Source organism: Phasianus colchicus, chromosome 8 (assembly GCF_987193195.1).
Source record: "Phasianus colchicus chromosome 8, bPhaCol1.hap1.1, whole genome shotgun sequence".
Classification (NCBI taxonomy): domain Eukaryota; kingdom Metazoa; phylum Chordata; class Aves; order Galliformes; family Phasianidae; genus Phasianus; species Phasianus colchicus.
The window spans coordinates 23,864,380-23,888,595 of record NC_143443.1 but is presented as its reverse complement, the minus strand read 5'-3'; the positions used below and the strand labels follow the sequence as shown (position 1 = coordinate 23,888,595).

Here is a 24,216-nt window from a genome sequence, read left to right as displayed (position 1 = left end):
CATAAGCCCTGTATCCATAAGCCCTTGATTCCTTAACTGGAACCAGCTAGTCTGGAGTTAACAGCACTGTGGCTGTTACATCTCTTCATTCTAGAATATTTCCATGACATTATTCAGTTATTTCTGCTCCTAACTATGGAAATAAATATGGGGCTGATCTCATTAAAATCTCCCAAAGCCTTTGATGTAATTTTAATATATTGCTGCACCTCATTTCCTGCAGCTCTCTGGGGCTGAGGTGACACACTTTTCCTTCTGCTCTTCCCGCAGTGCCGGCTGCCGTGAGTCAGCAGCTCCATCCGCGCAGCTCGGCGAGGAGTGGAAGCAAAACAGGGCCATCTTTTTTGATGTTGTAGTTCTCAACACAGTCAGCCCTCCCTGCTTAATATTCACTGCTGTGTCATCTGCTGGGGAGTAAGAACTGCAGGTGCTTTTCTCAGTTGGTGCAAGAGCTGAAGCCATGCTGCTGAGCTGCTTTTTGCTGGCTTCTTACAGTGCCCTCCTCCTGCTCACTTTCCTTGCAGCTCTCCAAAGCATCACAATCTCTCTCCTCCCCTGGAGAAGAAAGATCAGAACTCAGCAAGGTATGAACAGCCTCAGTATTTGCCATTTAGAGGCAACACTGCAGGACCCATCCATCTCTGCCATCTCTTCAAAATGATGGCACACAGCAGAGGATGCCTAGGCCACCCTACAGCCCAGCAGTGTGTTAAAGTGAAACGTGCACCCAACACTAAAGCAATATATATGGTTTGGGGATGTCAAAGAATAATAAAAATCATAGGAAAATACTATTAGTGACAATTTTTAGAGAAGAGGAAAAAGCTGACTAGCATTCTAGCTAACAGTCACACATTGCTGTGCCACCCAGAAAGTGTGAGGTTTGGCAAAAAAGGTACCATTACAGAACACTGACAGACTAAACAGCATCACAATGCACATTTTCTCCTCCAATTACAAGTACACAAGCAAGAAATGTCATACTTGTTCAGTTTATTTGACCTTGCCATGCAGTTCACTGACTGTCAGCATGGGATGCTGCATCCCCCTAATCCCACCCTGTGCCTTGACAGTGGCCTGTTCTTCAGTTCAGCTGCAGCAGGGAGACTGCAGAAACATGACATCACCTCAATTTCTTTTACAGCAAGGACTGTGATTAATATTACATGACCAAAGTTCCTGACTCCCAGTCATGCAGTTTTGTACAGTTAATCTTTACAGCAGCTCAATACGGATGCTGTTTCTGGTCCCTAATCCACGTGACAGGCAGCCAAGTTATCTATTCCACATTTTTCAAATTATTTGAGATTATTTCCTTAAGCTTCCATTCCATTATGGGAAGTAGTAAAGCCTCCAAATCATCAAGATTGAAGATGCTAGCCCTGAAAAGCTATAACCACTCTCTGTGAATACTTTGCAGAAAGCTGAGTTTAGGTAGAACAGTTTTATATAGCTAAGTGACCTCATTAACGTTTATAAATATGTAAAGGGTGTCAGGAGGATGGAGTCAGGCTCTTCTCAGTGACATCCAATGATAGGACAAGGGGCAATGGGTACAAGCTGGAATACAGGAGTTTCCACATAAATATGAGAAAAAACTTCTTTACAGTAAGGATGATGGAACACTGGAACAGGCTGCCCAGAGAGGTTATGGGGTCTCCTCTGGAGACATCCAAAACCCATCTGGATGTGTTCCTGTGTGACCTAATCTAGGTGTTCCTACTTCAGATTGGTCAGATCTTTTGAGGTCCCTTCCAATTCCTGACATTCTGTGTGATTCTGTGAAGTGCTCCAAAAAAACCACGCCAAATGCACAGCACGCATGTGAAGAGAAATGGTAGGAAGTCAATCTCCTGAAACGGGCTGCAGATTTCCAGCATGAAAGGGTAGGGGCCACAAGTCCGACTACTCTATGTAAGAAGGTTTCACATGAAGTCCTTCTTGCTCTACAGAATATATTAACCACTGGAGCTGTACCAGCCACAGATAAGGATAAGAGAACACAGGGGAGAAGATTCATTAAGCCAACAGACAGTTATCATCCATTATATACCCCTGAGCCTTGTATACCAACACAATCACATTCATACCACTGAGGACACGGTATGATAGTGTTGCGTGTGCCATATTCTAAGCATGGGCAAGGATGCCAGTGGACGTGGATGGAAAAACACAGCTATCTCGAGGTTAATGCTTTGCTACTCGTTTGAGGCGTTGCTTCAGTTCAAGTAACCCGCATCTTCTCTACACATCTCTTGGACTGACAAACTCCAATGGAACATGCAATTCTTACTAGTAAGGCCACTCTTTTCATGGTCAGGCTCATGTCAGATCTCCAAATAGAGAAATCTTAAGAAACATTAAGAAAACTAATCATCTAACTTCACTTACACCAGTCACCAAAGACCATCCCTGACCAGCTTCCCATCACTTAAGCCTGACACTAAACATTAGCAAGTGGCTAATATCAGCCAGGCTTAAATGGCTACCAATTACTTGCTCTGCATTAAAGGAACTCAAATTTTGCACAGAATATTACAATACTTTCTCCACACAGCCCAGGCATACCAGCATTAGCCCTGACACAAGATCTCAGAAGGGTTTTGCTCTGGTTTTGTTTAGATCCTGGGTTCTCCAAGCAGGGGTCACACAGTCTGAAGAAAGTAATGAGCCAATAGAGGCTCTCCAGACTCCAAACACTGTTTGTCCTCACTTCCAAACTAAGTACTTACAACAAACCTACTCTTAGAACTGTGGCAGAGTGATTTTCTTTCGAACAGTACGAATCAGAATGAAGTATCCACTTCGTAGCCCTTTCAGCCTGCTCAGGAACATTCAGCAGACCTTCCCTGAAGCCACGCTCCCAAAACTTTTCCATCGTTTAGCCTCTCATTGTTTCTCCTGTCATGCTTTCCATCTCATCCTGCTCCTGCTTTTCTGCTCTGATTGAGAGAAAAATACACATTACAACAACCAATGAAATATCTATTCTACATGCTGTAAGCAGGGATGAGACTTTGTGGAGAGAAATCTGTTCATCATTCCTCCTGGAATAGAGTAAGTCCTTCTTCTATCAGCACCTTCCCTCAGCCCCCCCAAAAGAAGTTCTTACAAGAAGGACTAAAGAGAAAATTCTGCAAGCAAGAAGTTTCACCCAGCAGCACGGAGGAGAAAAAGCTGTAGACAAGTCCTGTTTTGCACACCTCGGCTCTCTGCTCTCAGTAGGCAGAAAAGCAGGCAAGGAGCATCTTCCGCACATGGACAGAACTGGGCCACAAAGCTAAAGAGGGGAGAAACAGCATTAGGCAGAACCCTACGGCTAGAGGGCAACAGATCGTTAATATCCCTGATAGCGATCCTCAGAGGTGCAGAACGGGAACAACTCGTTACTTCCTACCTGCCTTATTCCAAATCTCCCACACCCAAGGAACTGATTAACTCTCCCTTGGAAAGGCACAAATCCCCGCGAGGCAGGGAATGAGCTGGGGGAGGACAAACAGGTGGCAGAGCCAAGTGGCCCGCATGCGGCCGAGAGGAACGTACAACTTTTAATTTTGCTTCCATGGATTTTAACAGCAGCGAGAGCCAGGGCTTACTCAATTGGGATACCTAAAAATAGCACTTGCCTAAGTAACCACACAGGACCACATGGGGCTCTATTTTCCTTAACTAGCTTTTGATCTAATGGAATTCTTCAGTTAAGTAAAAGAAGAAACGGGGTCTTTGTGGTGAAAGCACATGACTGGGCATTAGGAGAACTTGCTCCCACTTCGAACTGAAGATTTGGTGTTTAGTCTTCTACACAAAGCAATGCAGCTCTGAAAGCAAGCCTCCACCCTGAATCCAAAACCTGACTGCATTTCAAGGCAGATGCACCTAAGCTTGCTTCGCTCCTTCCAGCAAGCTGCAACCTATATCCATGAGCCAGGCAAGCACCCAGTTATCCTGGTGCACCCCACGCCAGCAGAGCTGATCTTAAAAGCCTTTTGTATATCTAAGCACATTGCCTTTATCCTTCTACACTCCGTTGTGGCACTGACCTTTGTACTTGCCTCACAAGATGAAAACAAACCTCCTTACAAAGGTACAGCACAGTTCTTTATGTGCTGGTAAGATGTTCCTCCATCATCCCAAAGGTGCTCGAATAGTGCAGCAAAATAACAAAGTTATTGCACTCAGCATGAGAAAGCAGAGCGGCTGTTCAGTAAGGTTGGAAAGTGCAAGAGCAGAGCGGAAGCTACATGCTGGTACTTCAAACAGTCAACAAGCGAGTAACCTGGTGAGACCTCTAAGACCTTGACCAGGATAGACAAGCTCTGCCCTGCCAGAACCGGCAGCTCTTCTGGGTTTGCAGAATCCTTCTGCTTTCCCACACCGGGGTGAGGTTGAGCCTCTTCCTTTCACCCCACAACCTGCCTTCAAAACATTTGACTCCACAGTTGCTGCAAGCGCTGGGATTCTCCACAACAACAGGTTTAAGTAGAGGAGACTGGAGAGCAAGACAAGAGCTGGAGGACACCAGGTTAGCCCCTCTCTAGCTGACAGCAAAGCAAGCCAAGCTAGCACGAGAGCAGGAGACACTTCAGCAGCCATGCTGCAAAGCCAGGGCTTAGCACACCTGACATTACACTTAAACAATGCAAAACATCCTTTCCAACGCCTGCAGCAAGTCAGCTCATATCCTAAAGATCTAACACACATGGGCCCACAAGCGCTTGCCAAGTTGTCAACATGGCCTTTGATATCAAAAAGCTTTGAAACCCCTGCCTTAAAGGCCAACGCTTGTTTCTCCACCCATAGTTGAAATGCAAGATGCCTGAAAGCTATAGAACTATTTTAACATTGAGCATGCAGGAGTCCACACCGCAGAGCAGACACGTTCACTGGGAACTGCAGTTGGAAAACTAACAAGTCTCCTACTGCTACAATAACCGTAGCTGCGTAACGCAAGACTTGCCAGGATCGCAGGACACTCCAGTGTTTCTGGCGCTTTCTGTGATCTCCATTAAGTGACCAGCCCAAGGAGCACCTTATTTAAACTTACAATGAGGGCTAGAATATCAAGGGATGCTGGGCAGGAAGGATAATTTACCACTTTTTTTTTTTTTTCTTCAATCAATTTGTACACCAAATTGAGATTTTTGTTTTCCTTCAGAGGGCAGGGAGAAGAAAAGACAGTTACTTCCCTATATGGCAAAAGAAAACTGAGCATCTCACCTTGCAGCCCAAACGTGACAGATAGCAGAGGGGCATTTCATGCATTCTTCACATAGATGAAATCCATTCTCTATTGCACTCCCTTTCGTTTCTTTTCCGGGGTGATGTTGACATAGTGACTTTCCCAAGTCAGAGAACACCATCTTCAGTCCCACGTTTTTCACATTTCCCTGACATCCCGGCTGGCTGCACTGCACCCTAGTTCCCCCTTGGCACAGCCCAGGAGAACCCACAGCACCCAATTCCCCATGGCATGCCACGACCCACTGGCTCCTACCAGGACGGTGCACCAGCCCCCAGATTTACAGCCACAGCCCAGAGCTGTAATTCCACTCCCTAAACAGAACCACACACCAGCTGCTCAGAACACCCTGCCCACCGACACACACCAAGCAGCCTTAGCACACACTGCAGAAGGAGCCTGGTCTTCCCCCTTCAACACAGTACTTAGGAACTGTAAGACATGCATTAAGGCTGGTCTGATCCAGACTTTTACAAGCTTTACATTTCATACTAATGTTATCAGCTAGTAAATCATGCATGTTGAAAGCAAAAGAATTTTTTAATTTGCTTTTCCTATACGCGTTCCTTGGAACCGAGTGTTCTGCATGCCTTAATCGTTTTCTGTCAGTCATCTTTCCAATTAAGACCTGCTCCTTCCTTCCTCCCTAATTTTCCCAGTATCTTACACAAAAAACTTAGTTGCTGACGTGTTCCAACAAGAACAAGAGAAATGATCAGTAGAGATTAGAGAGTGCCAAGCATCAGCCAACTTCTCAAACTGGCAGAGGAAACACAAGGCATCTTCAGAAGGAGAGGATTTCAGAGAAGAAAAAGATAATGAAAACCCCAAACAAACTCAAAAGACGAACCCCTATACACCAACTCTTCATTTTGTTAATTTGAATCCAAGCAAGACCAATCATTTGTTGTAGGATCACCTTTAATGTCCACTAAAAGGCACTACATGAGCTCTATCCTAGGGTAAACTAATCCAGGAAACAAAACAAACACAAGGACAAAAGTGAACAGTGTCATTATGGATTACTTTTGTAGGAATACTCATTAAAATGAGCATTATAGCTGTTTTTGCAGTCCTTAGGCACAGGAATTTGTCAAGGGCTTCGGATCAAGAGCTTGTCTGGTCGTATATATCGTTATGCAGAGTGCGCTGTTACAGGAGACCTGCACCTACCACACAACTCGAGATGAACAGTAAATGAACCATCCACTTGAACCACAAACAGAGTAGCTAGTGGTAGGTTTTGTTTTTAAACAAAGATGCTACTGATTATATATCAGCAAGAAGTCAAGTTGCAAGGCATTAACTAGTATGCTCTCATCTCATTTTCCCACCAGCAACAGGATTCACAGATCCAAGTTCTATTGCTCAATAGCCACAGTTTCTGCCAAAAATCACAAGGGAGCCAGGGGGAGGGAATGGCAAATATGAAATGGGACAACAGCTGTCAAGGTAATTTGATAGCAGTGATGGCTTCTTGAACCAGTGGACACTCTTGAGAATGTGAGCCAAGGCCTCCAGGCATCCACAGAAAAGCCAAGCAAGATAAAGAGCTCGGGGAGAGAGCTGATACAGATGTCTGAGACAGAAGAGAACAAAGAAAGCCAAGGCCATCTAACTTCTAAGAACTTCAGTTTTCCAAACAAAAAAAAAAATACAGAGCAAGTCCAAATCAGCCCTCCCAGCCACAAAGACAACTATCTTTTGTTTGAAAAACGTTTGCTAGTTTTCCCAGTCCCCTGTCCAAAAACATGCCAAAACTACAACACCCAAACAGAAAACAGGAGCAAAGAATGAGCTGACAGATTAAGGGATCAAATTAGTATTTTTCTTTAGGTTTGAAACTAGCAGAACTTTACTACCAGGCAGCTACCTGTATTGAGGCTCACATAAATCACATTTACATCTCCGATTCAATTTGTAACAGGCCAGTGCCCACAGTCAAAATCTTACTTGCTGTCTCCATAGCGCAAGAAATATCCAAAGGAAATAGTTATCGTTGGAAACCCTGACAAGTTCCACACTTAGTTCAACTGCTCTGCTAAATGAACCACCAGTTCAGCAATGAGTCACATCCTTCAGTGGAGCAGTAAGAGGAAAGCTCATTTGCCTATGTGGCACCTGTTTTAGTGACTATGGACCACTGAGACACACCAGAAGGGCATGGAAGCTTTACCAGCAAATCAGGAGCATGCTGGCTGTGACAAGAGCAGCAGAGAAGGGTCACATACTTCAGCAGTTATTCTAATCAGTAGCTTTAACGCCTATTCTTTCCCTACTTTTCTGTCATAGCTTTTATTTTCTGCATTCTATGCTTTAACCTTCCCCCACGCACTGAATAACAACACTTTCCCCCCATTTCAGAGTTTCTGGATTCCTCCCATCCACCCCCATACTCAGCCTTGTCTCAACCATTTTGTAGGAGGCTGCAATATCTGAAAGAGAAAAGACCATAAGCACACCATACGTGCTAACGGCTTTGTTCAGCATTATTGTCACCCGCTAAAAACGTGCCATCTCTCAAGACATGACTGCTGTCAAGACACATCTGTGTGCACATGATAGCACTGTGACGGACACTACCACAGTCAGTTACGCACGTTAAAACCAGTTTGCTCTCACACAGAAATTAAGAAGCACGTGACTGACGTCTTCAAGAATTGCTAAGTTTGATTGTTTTAAATGCGTACATCAAACAGCAGTAACCTTTGTATGTAGATTTAAATCACAAACTGCAAACCTAGCTCAATGTGCAATTTCTTCTCTAATAATATCTTTGAACACCATTCTCAAGCACACCCCTATTGTGAGGAGTCACTGGCTTGTTACACTGGGCTGCAGATTTCCCCATAAGCACTGTAGCTTCCTTATCTAACCCTGGAGGGACAATCTGCCAGTCCTTGTAAGCACTCACTACAGCTTAACCACCTTTACCAACCAGTACAAAAGCTTTTGCCTTAAGAGCATGTCCTGCAGAAAGGACCTCAGGCACAAGAAGAATGGGCTTTTGTAGCTCCTGACCCTCACACAAGTGGACAAGGAGAATCCCCAGAATGACTGACTCGAAGTCAAACAGGTTTAACAACCCTTCGCCATCTCTGAGGCAGAAAGCCATTAGCTTGGTATGTATGGGGAAAAGGCAATGACACATCCACCCCATGCAGCTTGTAAAGGTTAACAGTTCTGAGGTTGCAACACTCCATCACGTCCTTGCATGTCCTTCTGGGGCTGCCCTACCTACACCCACCATCACAGCCTTCATCGCCCTGCTGCAACACAAAGGGATTCAAAACCAAGAAAACGTACATTTTCTCTAAAAACAGAAAGCTACTTCTATTACTTCTGTCCGTGACTTTGCCATTGAGATTTCTGAATTCGCAGACACGAATCACTCATCCCTCATTTCAGCTAACCAAGGGAAGGAGGAGGAGTGAGGCCCTGTCCACCTCTTCCCTCCCAGGCCTAACCACTGGAGAAGGAAGAGGAAATAGATCAGGCCTTCACCAGTGTTCCAGTGACATCCATTTTCAGAATGGAACAAACAAAATTCTCAGCTTCCCCTCATATTCCTTCGTTCGACGTTACAAAACAGCAAAGAATCAGGATGGAGGTAGACAGAACAACATGGTCACAGCCCACCATGCCATCACTCAAGCTGCAGAATCCAGTCAGCCAGCGCACCCAGAGAAAGCAGGAGTGTGCCATATAGGAGAGTGAGCCTGCACAACCACAGAGCAGGGCTGAGCCATCAAGAGGGCATATCTTGCACATGATGCACTTACTGTTATTCCCCGTGTCACAACAGCATATGTAGAAATAAGGGGAAAAGCCCAATTCAGCCACTCCTTTCAGATCAAGTTTCACCAGCAGTGAAACCAGGCCTGAACCTATGTCACTGCACCCCTCACCCAGATGGTTCAAAACCCTCTTGAAAATACAGCAAATACAAGCACCAATTCTATTATTCCCAAGAGAAACAAACCTGTCCAGCTTTCCAGCCAACACAAGAGGAAAGCTTGAGACTTCCTCTCTCATGATGGAGCCAAGTTTTTTTGTTTTACTTTAGTCAACACCTTGTCATCTCTCAGAAAGGAGAGCTACTTGTATATCTCCCTTGCTGTGAGCAACCTGATGGAGCTGCAGGTGTGCCTCTTTATTACAGGGGAGTTGGACAAGGTGGCTTTTAAGGGACCCTTCCAACGCAAACGATTTTATGATTCTATATCACACAAGAGTGGGAATTTAAGCAATAACAACAGTCCTGCCACTTAAACGCTTGCCTACTGGGTTTTCAGCCCAGCAAAAACAGAAAAACATTTAGTGCACAATCAATCATAAACTGAACGTTACTTTAAAGCTGTCTGAAAACAAAAGACACATGGGATAAAAAGGATAAATGGTGCCTCTGACACAGTAAGAAAAAAAAACAGATCACAAACTACTGGGTCAGTAAGGGGTTAGAAATCATTCAACAATGAACTTCACAGCTCTAATTTTAGTATCCATAAACTACACAGAATAAACCATTAACTGCTAGGGCATTCACCTTAACTCAGTCTCCAGTCCTTTAGTGGATGGCCTCATCTCACCTGTAGCTACTATCTCCCTGTCTCTCCTTTCTTCACCTTCTGCCAACAAAGTGTGCCAAGAGTACTATACATCAGTTTGCATAGAGTGATGACACTAAATAAAGATATTGACAGATAATAACCTCAGGGCAAGAGAAACAAAAATATGACTCATTAGCAGGACTACCAGTCCACAGAAAGTTACAACTGTAATATAAGAAACCTCTCACATGAAGAGCAAACCAAACTCATACTATATACCTAAAATTACAGGAGAAAAGGAGAAATGTACCGGCTAAATGGTTTTGTGTAAGCCAGTGTAAGAGAAGAGAAAATAGTTCTCATTCTAAAGCAAAGTAACTGAAGCACAAAAACAAGGCATGGCTGCCTATATGAAAATTTGATCTTTTGGATTTCCCAGTTTTGTCCAAACACTTCCCCTTCAAAAGCAACATGTTCTTGCCTGCACTTCTCTGACACACTATCAAAGTGGGTAATGTGAATACAAAAAACACGGCAAATACCTTGAATCTTGGTAAAATGGAGAGCTCGGCTCCTTATCTCGGGTAAAACCAGCACAAACTCTTATTCTGTAAGTGGACCTTTTCCAACCATCCTCATCACCTGCTCCATTGTGCATCAAACAAACACGATCTGATAAAGTAGTTCAGCCATTACCCATTAATGCCACCACATCTGTTAAATGAAAATCCTGGGCTCTTAGATTAAGATATTCCAAATAGTTAATGGTTCCAGGATGGCTATATATCTATTTGAAAGAAATAAAATTAAAATAATAAAAAAATAAAATAAAATACCGATCTATCTTCAAAACCCAGTAGACTCACTGGGAAATGGTCAGAGATACAGCTAGACAAGCTTCCTCTCCCTGAATATTTTCCTTGGAACTTCTGAGTTGGAGCCTGTGCATTGCATGGGGCTGAGGTGGCTATTACTCTTGGAAGCCGTTCTCCCAAATTCTTTCCTTTACTGGAAGATGTGAGATTGATGATTTACAAAGGAGAAACATATTAAGGCCTCTTACCACATTCAGCAGGCAAGCAATATGCTCAAATCCACTTTTCAAGCCAGGAGTCAGAAAACAAAGTGCCCTCAATACTCGGACATATGTGCGTCTTCCCTCCTCCCCACTCTCTTCCCCAGTTTGCCTCTCACACATAAAGGAGAAACTTCACAGCAAAAACTAGCAAATTCAAAATAGCTGTTCTGGAAGGCAAGAAAAACATCAACAGGTAGACATCTCACCCTATATGCAGCAGGTGTGGCCCCAGGGAGAGCAGGAGAGATTGGGATTCCCACCTGTGATGCATCAGGCAGCATGGGGAATCCTTCAGCCCCACCTTTCAACCCAGGGGCATTGGAAAAAGAGGGAAAAAAGAATGCTACTGTATTTGCTTGCATATTGGCTGCGCACCCTAATTCTGCACTGACACATTCCATCCTCCAACGGGCTTCAAGTAACAGACTGCTGTAGTTTTTGGAGACTGCATCCATTATGTAGGTAATTAAGTTCCTTCACTGCTTCAGCTGCCTCCCTCTACCTCTAACCTCAGGGGATTCCCATGTTGAGAAGCCTTCACCCCCCACCAAGACTGCCTATGGGGTGAACTGTGCAGCTCTGTGGTGTCCAGGCTTTTCTTGGGAGCCTTCAGTCAGTACAACATGAGCTGGATTAAACCAGTAAGCTACTGGCAAAGCAGTTCCACATTAGCGATCATAACCCCCCTCGGGCCTTTTGAGCTGAACAGACAGAGCTGCAAAACTGTCGGTCCTGATTATGACAGAGAGGCTGGCTTTATCATATGGAAAAGGAACAAAACTTGAAGATTGTTATGATCTCTGTAAGGGTCACATGCAATATACATACAATATAAGGAGGTTTTTAAGCCCATCATTGCAAGCAATGATTTTCAAAGGGATTTTGATTTTTCTGAGAGAAATCCTGTTCACGTTGTGTTGGAGAAATGCTTGTGCTATGAAGAAAAAAGAAAACCACTCCCAGTGTGGATGGTGAAGTCCTTGAATTTAGCTGAGCCCTCAGCACCCCAAAAGGCTGCAGGCAAACAAGAATATGGAGGAGAAGATAAAAGGTATTCTGGTGAGGGCTGGGAACCAGCACGTATCAAAGGCCAAGTCACAGCCATAGAGCAGGGTAAAGCAGCCCATACTGGGAGCTATCCTACCCTGTGGTGGGGCATCCCTTAATTCTCTCCTCTCTTGTTGGACAGCAAGACCTACTCCAGAAGTCTCCATCAAATGTGGGCCTACTACCCTCACTCCATCACAACACTAAAAACTTCTACTTTCAGCTTTTATTTTCTACAACTTATCTGTAATGCACAGGCAAAAAACATGAATTCGCACAGCAAAAACACATCACACCAATTTATCCATCCTGAAGCAAAACCAGCTTAGTGCTGTCCCTTGGCGTTCAAGTCAGTGTTACTGGATAACTCACAGCTCAGCCCTACTGCACTAGAACAGCATTTAACTGAAACTTCTTACCAGGTGCCCTGTAGTACTAAATTAGGGCCCCTGTCTGCACTTGCTGTGTACAGAAATTGTAACTGTAAGACTGTACTTGCTTCAAATGGAAAGATGTCCCAGGCTAGATAGGAAGAACTAAGCCTGCAGCTTGCCTAAAGCCCACAGCCACACCTACTCTTGGTGCCAGATATAAATTTTTATCAAGAACAAGTTCACACCAGCAGAATATTGTCTTCCTTTTTTTTTTTTTTTTTTTTGTAGGAAACCAGAATTGCTGACAAGCAATTCACAAGCAATAAAAGTGGGCACCCGCTCACCCCTGTCCTCACATAACTGCTGCCTAGAAGGGGGGCCTGCAGGCTCCTGCTCAGCAGGGCTGCACTTTGAACCCCACAGTGCAAAGGGCAGGCGGGACGATCCTCCCAAAGCAGGAGGTGGAGTGCTGGAAGGAAACCAGAAATGGCAAGATCCTTCTTCAAACTGTTTGCTGGCAGCAGAGTGACCAACTTGGAAGCAGAGTGACCAACTTGGAAGCAGAGTCAGCGTTTTGTTGCTCTCCATGATCACCGTGGACAAGTAGGGAAAAAGGCCTCGTTCATCTCCACTCCATAAAGGTCAACAGCCATGGATGGCTCTGTCGTATCTCTTAAGAGATTGTATCACCATAAAAGCTCACTATAAAAGAACAACTTTCATTCAGGCTTCTTGCAGGGGAGATCCTCAAGTGAGTGAGTGAGAAGCCGGTCTCAACGGCATGGCTCACCCTGCAGGGACAGCGTTACAACATCACTCTCATTTGAAGCGTGATCCCTTTAGGACTGCCAGCAAGAGGATGGTGCAATCCCAACAGAAAGCATCACAGAGAACAAAACTATACAGATCTTTTGTACTAAATGTATGTGCTCATCTCCTGGCCCCAGCTCTGTCGGCCAGAGAAAAGCTCTTGCTTGGTTAATTAGTAACTGCGGCAGAATCACATTAAGTTATAACTCTTGAGGCCCCAGTAATCACCAGGTTGCAGTTCCCAGATTGACAGGCATCGCACTTGCTCTACCCTTCAAATTATAATTCCTTGATGAGAAGGGCTGTTGCTTCATATTTAAAAACTGAAATTACTGTACCTAACTTTGTTTACAAGGAATACTGTTTGATGCAAAGAGACAAGTCCCACTCACGCAAGCTTTTAGCTCTGAGGTTTCTGCCCAGACTAGGGCTTTGAGTACCTGAAGACAACTCAATTACAAGACAAGTTGCTTTTCTAGAATTTGTTTACTAGAACTCTCAAGCTGATATCATCACTAGTTGGTAAAGAGCAAGATTGACTCATGTCTTTAAATCACAAAAAAACGCACAAACATTCATGTGAGAATCCTAATTTCCAACATGCCTGCTGACCCAGTCACCCATCTCTTGCATTTAGAAGTTGTGCAGTAAACCAACACAACTACCAAAGACAAACAGCCCCTTCAGTGTCCCATAGACAACACAGAAGTGTAGCAAATCCTGAAAATCACTCTTCTGTTCAGTGAAAACTGGCTGTCTACCAGAAATTTGCAATGCCGTCAGGCAGTTTTAACACAAAACAGAAGAACAACGGCTCAAAGGTCTCCAAGGGCTGCTACTCACGACTCATGAGAGTGAAAAGTTAGTACAGACAAAACCATAAACAGAAGAGAGCATTTTTGAGTAATGGAAGACAGAAACGAGAAGAGACAAGTTTGGAAGACTCAAAGCCTCTACACTACTGAGACCAGGAATGGAAAGACAAGCTGATCCAGCCACTGCACCAGGCACATGCAGCATGAAGCTCTTCTCCAAGCACTGAGGGCTTTGCTCTAAGAAAGGGATCTCTCTACCCTCTGTGCTCTGACCTTGCAACATGATGTTTTAATCCAGACCCAGCAGAGCTTCTTCTGCCAGCAGGTGTTGGGCCATGTTGATTCCTAGGCCAAAGGAAAGAGGTGGATTCCATCAGAAGTTACTGACAGACCTCACTTCATCAGTGTAATCACAGAAAAAGCAAAACAAAAATCCATCATTGGATGGTCTTGAAAGGACTCTGTGACCTTCGCAGGACACTGAGGTTGGATCAACTTGCTGATCAGGTTTTTGGGTTTTTTTTACCATGTGCCATAGCTCATTAGCAGCAAGTAGTTGCATTCCCATATGTAACTGCTAGGCTATATTTTAGGATCCTGTCAAGTTACGTAGAGTGTCAGGGCACACTCATCAGGGTATGGTTCAGAGGAGTCTGTTTTGAGTCTGCATTTTATAAGCTCCATGAATCAAACTGTAAAGGACTTGGTATCAGAAGTGCAATTGGTTTACCCAGACTGGCAAATGCACCACAGCTCTACAGAGGCACATAAGGTAATAAAAATGAGAGTCGTTCTTAAGTATTAATGGAAAAAGTAATGCAGAATGAGATACAGACCCATTCAATACACTGCTCAGCCACTCCCTTCATTCTAGGCCAGTTTATGATGCTTAAGCAGCTGTAAAACTGACTTATGACTCTTGATATTGAGTATACACTACAATGTGCCTGGAAAGGTCTTCAAGTTCTCCAGATCTTCACTCCTCTTTTTTTATGTCTGCTCTTTAAGTGAGCAAGACAAAATTTGACACTACTCCTCTCTCCAGTTGAGTGTCGGTGATGCTCCAAGATAAGTGACCTAAAAACCTTGCTCATAATCCCAAGCACTACAGTGTTTGATTCCTTCAACAGAGAAGGGGACTGGGGCACTGAATGTCTATGAGATGTGAGCTGGCCATCTTCCTCCTTTCCAGCTTGAGCAGTACTACAGTGTGCCAAAAGGAAAACTGCCTTTGGATGGCTTTGCCACTCCTGCAATTACGAATGACTCAATATTTGCGTGTCAGAATGGATTTTATACATTAAATTAAAAAAAAAAGGGGGGGGGGAGGTTTCATTATATTACTACATTAGGTTAAACAACTGACAATTTTGTCCCAAACATTTGCTTTGGCACAGAGCACTGAAGAGGCTGAGAAGAGTATCTCAGGTTCCCTTCTTCCATCACATGGCTACCCAGAGATCTAGAATAGACAATAATCACATAATTAAAAACTGCATTATGATGCTTACATACCGAGCCCTGAGCAGCCTGATCTAGTGGAAGGCAAACTTGCCCACAGCAGGGTGGTTGGAACTGGATGATCTTCAAGGTCCATTCCAACTCAAGCTATTCTATAATACTACAGTGTCAAATAAAAGTTGTACAGATATCTTCCATTCTAGTATTTCCTACCTTTGACTGAACAGCAAAACCACAATAGCACTTCGTTCCTAGTTTAGCATTTTCCAGAGATCACAATCAGCAATGCAACCTTCAGATCCATCTCCTTCTCCCACTCGTGTTACAAAGCAACTGATAGAAGATATCACACTGTTACCGTTCACCTACACACAAAGGCTGACAAAGCTTCCACTTAGATTAGATGCACTTGCAGAAAGGAGCAAACCTGTAGGCAATTTATTAAAGACAATGTATTTGGTTTCAGAAGTTCCTGAATCACAGCCTGATGGTGAGAGACGGTTGCACTACCTGACCATTTTGCTGCACTACCGAATTTACTCAGAAGTTGCTGTTTTCCCCTTCCTTTCCATTCTGCTTCAAAATTGGACATTAAATGCTGCTACCTATGCTGACAGGGCTGAAGTTCACAACTCTGCCTGTGACAGATAACATTTACAGACAAAGAGAAAGCAGAATGGAACCTGGTTCACTTGTGGAATCAGCTTCAGAGTAGACAGGAGTTTGCTAACTTGGCAAACATTGTGGAGAAAACAGCATCACCTCGTCTCTGCTGAACAACAAGAGATCTTAACAATCAGTTAGAAAGCAATCAAGAATCATTCCCAGCACAAATGTCAGATTCAAACCTCTACAGCACTTCTTCTCTTGGGCTCTAACAAAGTGTAGCAGCCAGGACCCTGAGAGGAGGTGGAACTGTTCTCAGAGAAGAGCTGGAGCTGTTCTCAGATACATCCCCTCGACACCTCCCTCTCCACATGCCAGCAGGAGGGCCGCCTGCAGCAGCCCACATCTGCCCCTGCCAGCACCGCAGGCACAAATCCCCAGCGTTCTGCAAGGGCAGCAGAGCTCCTGGCAGCTCTGACCCTGTGGGTGCCACATGTCAGGAAGCCAGGAAGCCTCTGTCACAAGGCAGCCTCCACCCCCACATGCAATTTTCTGTTCAGGGAAGAAATCTGCAGGTGCATCAGGCTAAGTCTTCTGGATCTTGGTGGGCAAATTCCGTCCCACCTATCGCTCCCCTGTCCTCTTCACACATGAAGTCTCCATGCTGACCTCATGCCCTTCCCTTTATGTGAATTTTCCCAGAAGGATTGGGGGAGATGCCTTTTATTAGCCAAGCAAACTTGAAAACAACACTGTTTTCCAAGAAGGTGTTTTACATATCTTAGATAATTCCAGAAGGGATTTATGAACTTTCTTCTTCTGGTAATGCTGCAGTCATAGCCCTAAACAGAGAAACAGCTTCAGGGACAGACAGCCTGTTAGATGAGGAAGAAAACAATTCAGATCTGTGACATACAGATTACTTATGCATCATAATAAACCACAGGCACTTATGGGATGCCTGGACTCATCAGGATGGAAATCCATAAAAGCTGAAAGGGACCAGGAAAGCAGCCACCTAAAAATGTGGGTTCAACTAGTACCAGAAAGGTAAGCAACCTTCAGCAGAAAGAACTCAGATCAGAACAGCAGCAATGCTGAGCTTTGGGTCTGTGGGCTACTAACCGCTCACTGTCTTACCTGCTGCCAAAATGATCACCTGTGTACTCAAAAGAGGAGTAAATATGTCTGGGCATTCCCCTCTGTTCCCATTAAAGGTAAGGGTTTTATACTTCTGGTTCCTGTGGCTTTCCTGCGAGCAGGGTAGGAACTGGAAAAGAAGCAGACAAGGTCCTACATTCACACTAAAGATGCACACTATTAAAAAAACAGATGATACAAGATCAACAGAGCATGAAGAAAAGATGATCAAGTAAATCTGACAAGGTTTTAGGGAAGAAAAATCTTTTATGGTCCAGTTGGTAATAATTTTAATAAGGAATCTAGGAATTTCCTCAAGGCTGCCATGTGATTCAGAAAATAAGAGCTCAGAACTGCTGCACAGTCACCACGACTTCTTTGTAATAGGTTATTAACTCTGATCTTTTATTATAACCTAATAGCAGAGGCAGATAAATGAAATCAAAACATATGGCTCCAAGTCCCCATGTCTGCAAGGACAGATAAGGAGGAGCACGGCTGAGAAACTGCTGCACGTTGAAGCTGCCCAGGACACCAGGAGAGCAGCTGTACAATGGCTCGTAGAAAGTGGGCCAATCTTAAAATATTAGTATTACAACACAGGGCTTTTCAAGCTGAATTCTTGTAGCTGTGGCATGCAGGGAGCTAGAAATAGAACGCTTTGGATTTGGGCTCACACACGCAGAGATCTGCCAGTGAAAAACACTACGAGCAAGTGCCAGCGAGCATTTGAACAGAGCCCTAGGAAAACTGACAAAAGGGAAAAGTAGCCCAGACACCGATCAGCAGGGGCAAGAGAGCAGTGCAGATAGCCCATAGCTTCTTTCCAAAAATGACTCCGTTGTTCAGACACTCCTTGCTGAACCTTAGGAGCTGGGTGCTAACTGATCCTGGAAACGATGGCAGACCAATGAGACACATCTTTGAACTGCCTGACTTTGCTCACTGCATGCCCTTGCCTAAGGTGAAGGGTACCTTGTACCTCCTTGTATTAAACTGGAGCTGAATGGCTCGGATTCGAGCAGTACACCCAGCCTGCACAGCTCGCTGGCAGATGGACTTGGCAGTGCTGGTAAGGGTTTGAGGTCTGTCAACAGGAATAGAAAACTGCTCCACTTTCAACAGCTTTTTATTTATTTTAAAATAAACAATGCTTTCTAGAAGAAAAGCATTTCTGCAGACTGCCTCAGAAGTCATGTTTATTCATACTTCAAGAGATTAGAGCAGCAAGGGAATGGGAATGTGCGGTGGCTCTCTCAAAATTAAGTTTCTTGCCTGGCAGCATAGAAGTAAAACATATATTCATTTTGCAGTTGTGGGCAAAGAACACGAAGAACAGGCTCACCACCAAACCCTCCCCCCAGCCTGCCCAAGCACCAGGACAAATACAGAATTAGCAGCTCCATCCTCCACAACAGTGTAAGGACATCTATCCTGCCGTGCTTGGCTCTTCACCTCCTCCTCGTGAGCCTCCATCCTATGTTTGGGTTAAAAATATTTTGTTCCTGCCCCAAAAGTACTCTTCATAACCCCACCCGCTCAGCTCATTTCCAAACTTCTTTAAGAAAAGCCTCTTCCCTTCATCTGACTGAAGCATTTCAGTGACAGCAGCACCATCCCACGAGCTGCCTGCCACACTGACAAGCAGTGAAGGCCCTCAGGCAGCACCCAGGGCTTTGAAGCAGGCAGTGGAAGGTCAGTGTGGTGGGAAAAGGGTGATTAAGAACTGTAAGCTTATTTATTTTCAACGCTGTACCAGAGAGCAACGTGCAATTTGATTCTCACCCTTAATTTGTACATTCTCACGGGAATTTGGCAAGGTTGCTCTGAAGAAGAAAGTTTGAAGAACTCTTGCAAAAGACACTGCGCTATGCCAGATCAAGCAAGCTATCAGTTATTTACATTCATTTCAAAGGACAAAGGAAGCCATTTATTTCCACCGTATCTGCTTGTTTAAAGAGAAACCAGTTAAGACAGAGCTCATCCTAACCCCAGGGCTTGTCGATGCAGACCCACCAGCATGGCTGTTGGGGAGTAAATGCTGGGTAGGATTGAAGTACCCTGAATTAAACCACCACTACAGAACGCAGGATGGCACACGCATTGGTAAGCTGTCCTAAACCTGTGCTGCTGGGAAGTGTCCTGGTGCAGCAAGGGAAGTTGTCTGACTATCAGTCATCCTCTGGTCTGTAGCTCCCAGCAGCCCAGGGGAATTACAAAGCCTGTTTTAAGCACAAATTTCAGAACCTAAAAGGAGGCATATCTGGCTCTGCAACAACTCCAGGACTGAAATGCTTACCTGGTTCTCCCAGCTATTAAATAAAAGGACTCTAACACACAGGAGTACTTCACCTCCCTCAATCAGGGAATAAAGCAATCCGTGTAACATTCATTTCTTCAGACACACTAAGTCTGGCTACAGGCTAAGAACCACATCGTGCTGTGTAGAGTTGGAATAATGGAGGGGAACAAACACCATGACAGCACACACAGCAAAATCCGCTTCACCAGCCAGCAGTTAGGTGACATAACTGAGGTTCCCAGATCCCAGCTGCAGATCCTGCAGCACTGAAACCACAGGAGAGGCTCTCCAGCTCAACAGTTCTGATGCAGAGTATCATTTCCCCACCATTAGACTGAGGCAGAAGGAGGTAAACAGAACTGCAGTACATTTGCCTTCCATCTGTGAAAGTGAGAGGAAAAAGAGGAAACTGACGGCATAACCCTGAAATCCGCCACCCTGAGTTAAGAAGGAAGGAACAGACCAAACACCATGCTGTCACAGCACAGTGCACGGGCCAAACAGCACCTGGAAACATAGGTGGACGTTGAAATTTGTCAACTAGAAAGACCATCTACCAAACGTACTGAGCTCTTTTCCAGGTAACTCCTGAGTGTGATACAAGGCAAATTCAGATATTTCCCATTCATCTTGCTGTGCCAATGCAGCGATTTGGATCATCTCCCCAGAACCAAGCTGCTCAAAAGTGTAATGCTCTGAGCTCACCTCACCTCCCATCATCCAGCATGGGAGTCTGCAGACATCCCATCTGTTTCAAATCTCCCCATTTGTTTTCAAGCGCTTTTTCTTTTACAACCTGAATTGCTTTTTGGCTTGCAGAGAGGTGCAGATTCCAAACAGGGGAGAAAAAGTGTTTTTTTTTTTTAATATTTTCTCATAAGCAAAACTTCATGACAATTAAGACATCTGCCAAGCCAACACTCACTGCAATTAGAATGGAAATACTTGACCCTATCATGAAGCTACAAATACAGATGCTACACCAAAGACGCAGAAAGGCATTTCTTTGCCCAGTTGAGTGTGGTCCTCAGGGCAAGGGACAGCCTAGGTAAGAAAGCCCATGAGCCAAAATGCAACACAAACAGGTGCACTCAAACACACTGCAAAGCCCCGACACTGCCTGAGTCACCGGATCAAAGCATCAATCACCATAACAGGAACACAACCGCAGGGCTGAAGGCAGCCAGCCGAGCCTATGAATGAAGTGGGAATGCCATGTTTATCTCAGCACGTGTGCACGCTGAGCAGGAAGGAGAGGAGCGACCCTGCACCAGCAGCCCACCTGCTCCTCCTGCCTGGTCAGCTGAAAAAGCATGGAGAGATGCGGCCAAGCAACGGCTGCAGATTCACGTCAGCAGTTCCCGCCACGATGGGCAGATGAGTGGAAAAAAAAAAAAAAAACATGCCTGGCACAGCGCCCACACACACATCCCAGGAGTGGGGAAAAGAGGCAGGGGGCACATACCATCTACCAGCCCCAGATCAGCTTTCTGGCGCAGGAAGCTGGCTGGTGCCAGAAGAGCGGCCTCTCACTGCCCCCCGCGCACCTCTGAGCTCCCCGCAGCACCCACACCTCCTGCCCCGCCGTGAGCCTACCTTTCTTGAACTCCTCCAGCATGGCGTCGAGCTTGGTGTCGTTGAAGACAAAGTGCAGCGGGTGGTTGTAGAAGCGGGTGATGGTCTTGAGCAGAGTGCAGTCGTCAGGGTCCACAAAAGCCAGGTCCTTGACAAAGAGCAGGTCCACGATGTTGGAACGGTCACCCTCAAAAACGGGGATGCGGGTGTAGCCGCTCTCCATGATCTCAGACATGGTGTTGAAGTCCAGCACAGCCTCAGCGGCAATCATGAAGCAGTCTCGGAGCGGAGTCATCACGTCCTCCACCGTCTTGGTGCGCAGCTCCAGGGCTCCCTGTATGATGTTGAGCTCCTCCTTGACCAGGTCATTATAAGGGTCGGTGACCCGCAGCATCTCCAGCAACTTCTCACGGTTGTAGACCGTACCGATCTCCTGGCCCAGCACGCAGTCCAGCAGCTTGCTGACCGGGTAGGAGGCCGGGAAGGTCATCATCATGAAAAACTTGGTGAGGAAGATGGTGTTGGCGCCCACGGCCAGGCCGTGCCGAGAGCAAATGGCCTGCGGCACGATCTCGCCGAAGATGACGATACCGATGGTGGAGACCACCACGGCCACCAGCCCAGAGCCAGCGATGTCGTCCAGCAGGATGGTCAGCGTGGTGTTGACCAGGACGTTGCCCAGCAGGAGGGAGCACAGCAGGTAGTTGCCCTGGCGGCGCACGGGCTCGATGCGCTTGGCGTAGTTCTTCTCCTTGTCGGTGCCGCAGTTCTGCACGATGCGCAGCTCCATGGGGTCCAGGGCCATCAGGCCCAGGTTGAGGCCGCTGAACATGCCCGAGAGGCAGAGCAGCAGCGAGATGAAGATCACCTGCAGCCAGAAGGGCAGCAGGAACTTCTTCTCCTCGCCCACGATCATCTTGGTGTCCTCTCCGTCGTGGTAGATCCAGGTGGTCTCGCCCCACGGCGGCGGCCCGTCCCGCCCCTCGGCGTCCACCATCCTCCCGGCGGCCCCGGGCCCCAGCGCGGCGGCGGAGACGGAGGTGCACAGGTAGTAGGACTTGCTCTTCTCCGTCTTGCGCAGGGGCTTGATCTCGATCTCGATGATGCCGGAGGTGCGGCGGTTGAGCACGATGTGCGGCAGGATGATGATGTCCGACGTGCGGATGCCGCAGCGCTGCGGGGCTCCGCCGCCGCCTCCCGCCGAACCGCCGCCGCCTCCGCCGCCGCCGCGCCCCGCCGCCCCCGCCGCCGCCCGCCCGCCCCGCCGCCGCTCGTGCTCCGTGAAGGCGATGCGCGACCACGTCTCGTTGTTGATGTTCTGCCCGTAGACCCGCAGCTTCACCCGCGTCCGCTCGCTCACCCGCAGCGCTCCCCCCTCCATGAAGGAGACGTCGTCCGTGTCCTCCAGCCGCAGGCCGATGATCACCGTCTCCTCCGCCGACGGGACGGAGGCGGCGGGCGGCGCGACGGCGGCGGCGTTGGCCGGGGGCCGGCCGAGGCAGGCGGCGAGCAGCAGCAGCAGCAGCAGCTCCACCCGCGCCCCCCGGCCGCCCCCCGCCATGTTCCCACCGGGCAGCGCGGCCATCTTTAGTCAGGGCTCGGCGCCGCCGCGGCCCCGCATCGCCGCTCGGCGCCTGCGGCGTGCCCCGGTCCCCCGGCGGCGGTGGCGGCGGCGGGCGCGGTGGCGGCGGGCGAGGCGGCGGGCACGGCTGCCCGCGGGACCCGACGGGCGGCGACTGCCGGGCCGGGCCGAGCCGAGAGCCGCCTCAAGCCGCTGCCCCGCCCGCCCCTCCCCGCCCGCCGCGCGGGGGGCGGGGCCTCGGCCGCGCTCGGCCAATCGCCGTCCGCGAGCGGCCAGGGGGGCGTGGCCATCGGCCCGGCCCTCCGCCGCCGGCCTCTGCCGCGGCCTCAGCCCGAGGGGCGCGTGACTCCGGTGTGTACGCCAGGCGGCGGGGGGAGGAGCCGGCCGCGAGGAGGCGGCCAATAGCGGCGCGGCCGAGGGCTGGAGGGGTGGAGCCTCGGAGGGGCGCGACCAATGAGAGCGCGGAGCGGCTGGCGAGTCGGAGCCGGCGCGTGCTGCGCTCGGCGGGGGGACGGGACGGAGAGGGTCGGGACGGGACGGGACGGGACGGGACGGGACGGGACGGGACGGGACGGGACGGAGCGGGCAAAGCAGAACGGGACGGGCCCGCTCGGCGTCGGTCCTCCCGCCCGCCCGCCGCTGCCGCCGCCCCGTCTCCACATCCCGCCGCCCCACAGCGCGCCGCTATCCGCGCCCCGGCTCCGCTCCGCCGTCGCCTCTCTTTGCTCGGCGGTCGCGCAGCGCCCCCTGGCGGCCACTCGCCGCCTTCCCCGCGGAGCGCTGACAGCGCACACAGCGCAGCGCCGCGCCGGTGTAGCGGGCGTGGTGTAACGGGCTGATAGTTGGGTTTAGCGGTCTTTTCCAACCGTAATGGTTCTATGATGCTAAGACCTCCACGTTTCTTGAACATCTCCAGGCCCGTGGGTCGCCCCATCCAGCTACCAGAAGTCTCTCTCCCGACACACGCGGTGCTGCCGGGCCATCGGGCGCAGCTCCCGGGACGGACGGGATTTGTACCGCCCCGGACACGCACGGCACGAGGGGTTGGGATGCTCACATGGCTGAGCTCGGTCCGGGCTGGGACGGCACTGCCGCTCAGCGCCAGGGCCCGAGGCTGCAGGACTCGGGGCACGGCCGCCGCAGCGCCGGGTCTGCAGAACCGCCGCATTTCCCTGCACAAACTTGCAGGCTCAGCGCTTGCGGAGCTCCCCGCTAGATGGAGTGCGGGGAAAAAACAAAGCTCAGCAGCACCGTACGGGGCAGGGATTGGAATCCCGGCTCCCGGAGCGGACGGTGGGGCTGTCCCTGCCCGAGGGCCGGCTGCAGAAAATGCAGAGGTCGGCACGGAGAGGTTAAAGCAGGAAGAGCAGCTAGACTGCGCCTTTTGTTTCTCAGGAGCACTGGCTGAGAACTGTGGGCTCCCAAAGATTTCTCCCCCGCCTTTGCAGCCGCCCTGCCCGGCCCCGGCATGCTCACGGGAACGTCGGGGATCCAGGCGCTCCATGTGATGTGAGCTCACGTTCACAATCTGGTCCGCAGCGCTCCCCGTGGCCGTGCAGGGCGGTGAGACGTTCCGCACGAAGGGATCCCCAAGGTGCTGCTCACCCTCACCCCCAGGCAAGAAAGCGCACCCCAGC

At 48.1% G+C, this 24,216-nt stretch overlaps 1 protein-coding gene across 3 annotated transcripts in view; it reads right to left on the bottom strand.

The window, feature by feature from the left end:
• CNNM2 (cyclin and CBS domain divalent metal cation transport mediator 2) overlaps nucleotides 1-22,597 on the bottom strand; it is a 102,697-nt gene extending 80,100 nt beyond the window's left edge. For all 3 annotated transcript variants that reach the window (XM_031597553.2, XM_031597554.2, XM_090145436.1), the window contains exon 1: nucleotides 21,019-22,597. In XM_031597553.2, coding sequence (XP_031453413.1) covers nucleotides 21,019-22,582 — 1,564 coding nt within the window. In that variant the 5' untranslated portion in view covers nucleotides 22,583-22,597. The remainder of the gene's footprint in view (nucleotides 1-21,018) is intronic.
• Between the last annotated feature and the right edge of the window lie 1,619 nt (nucleotides 22,598-24,216).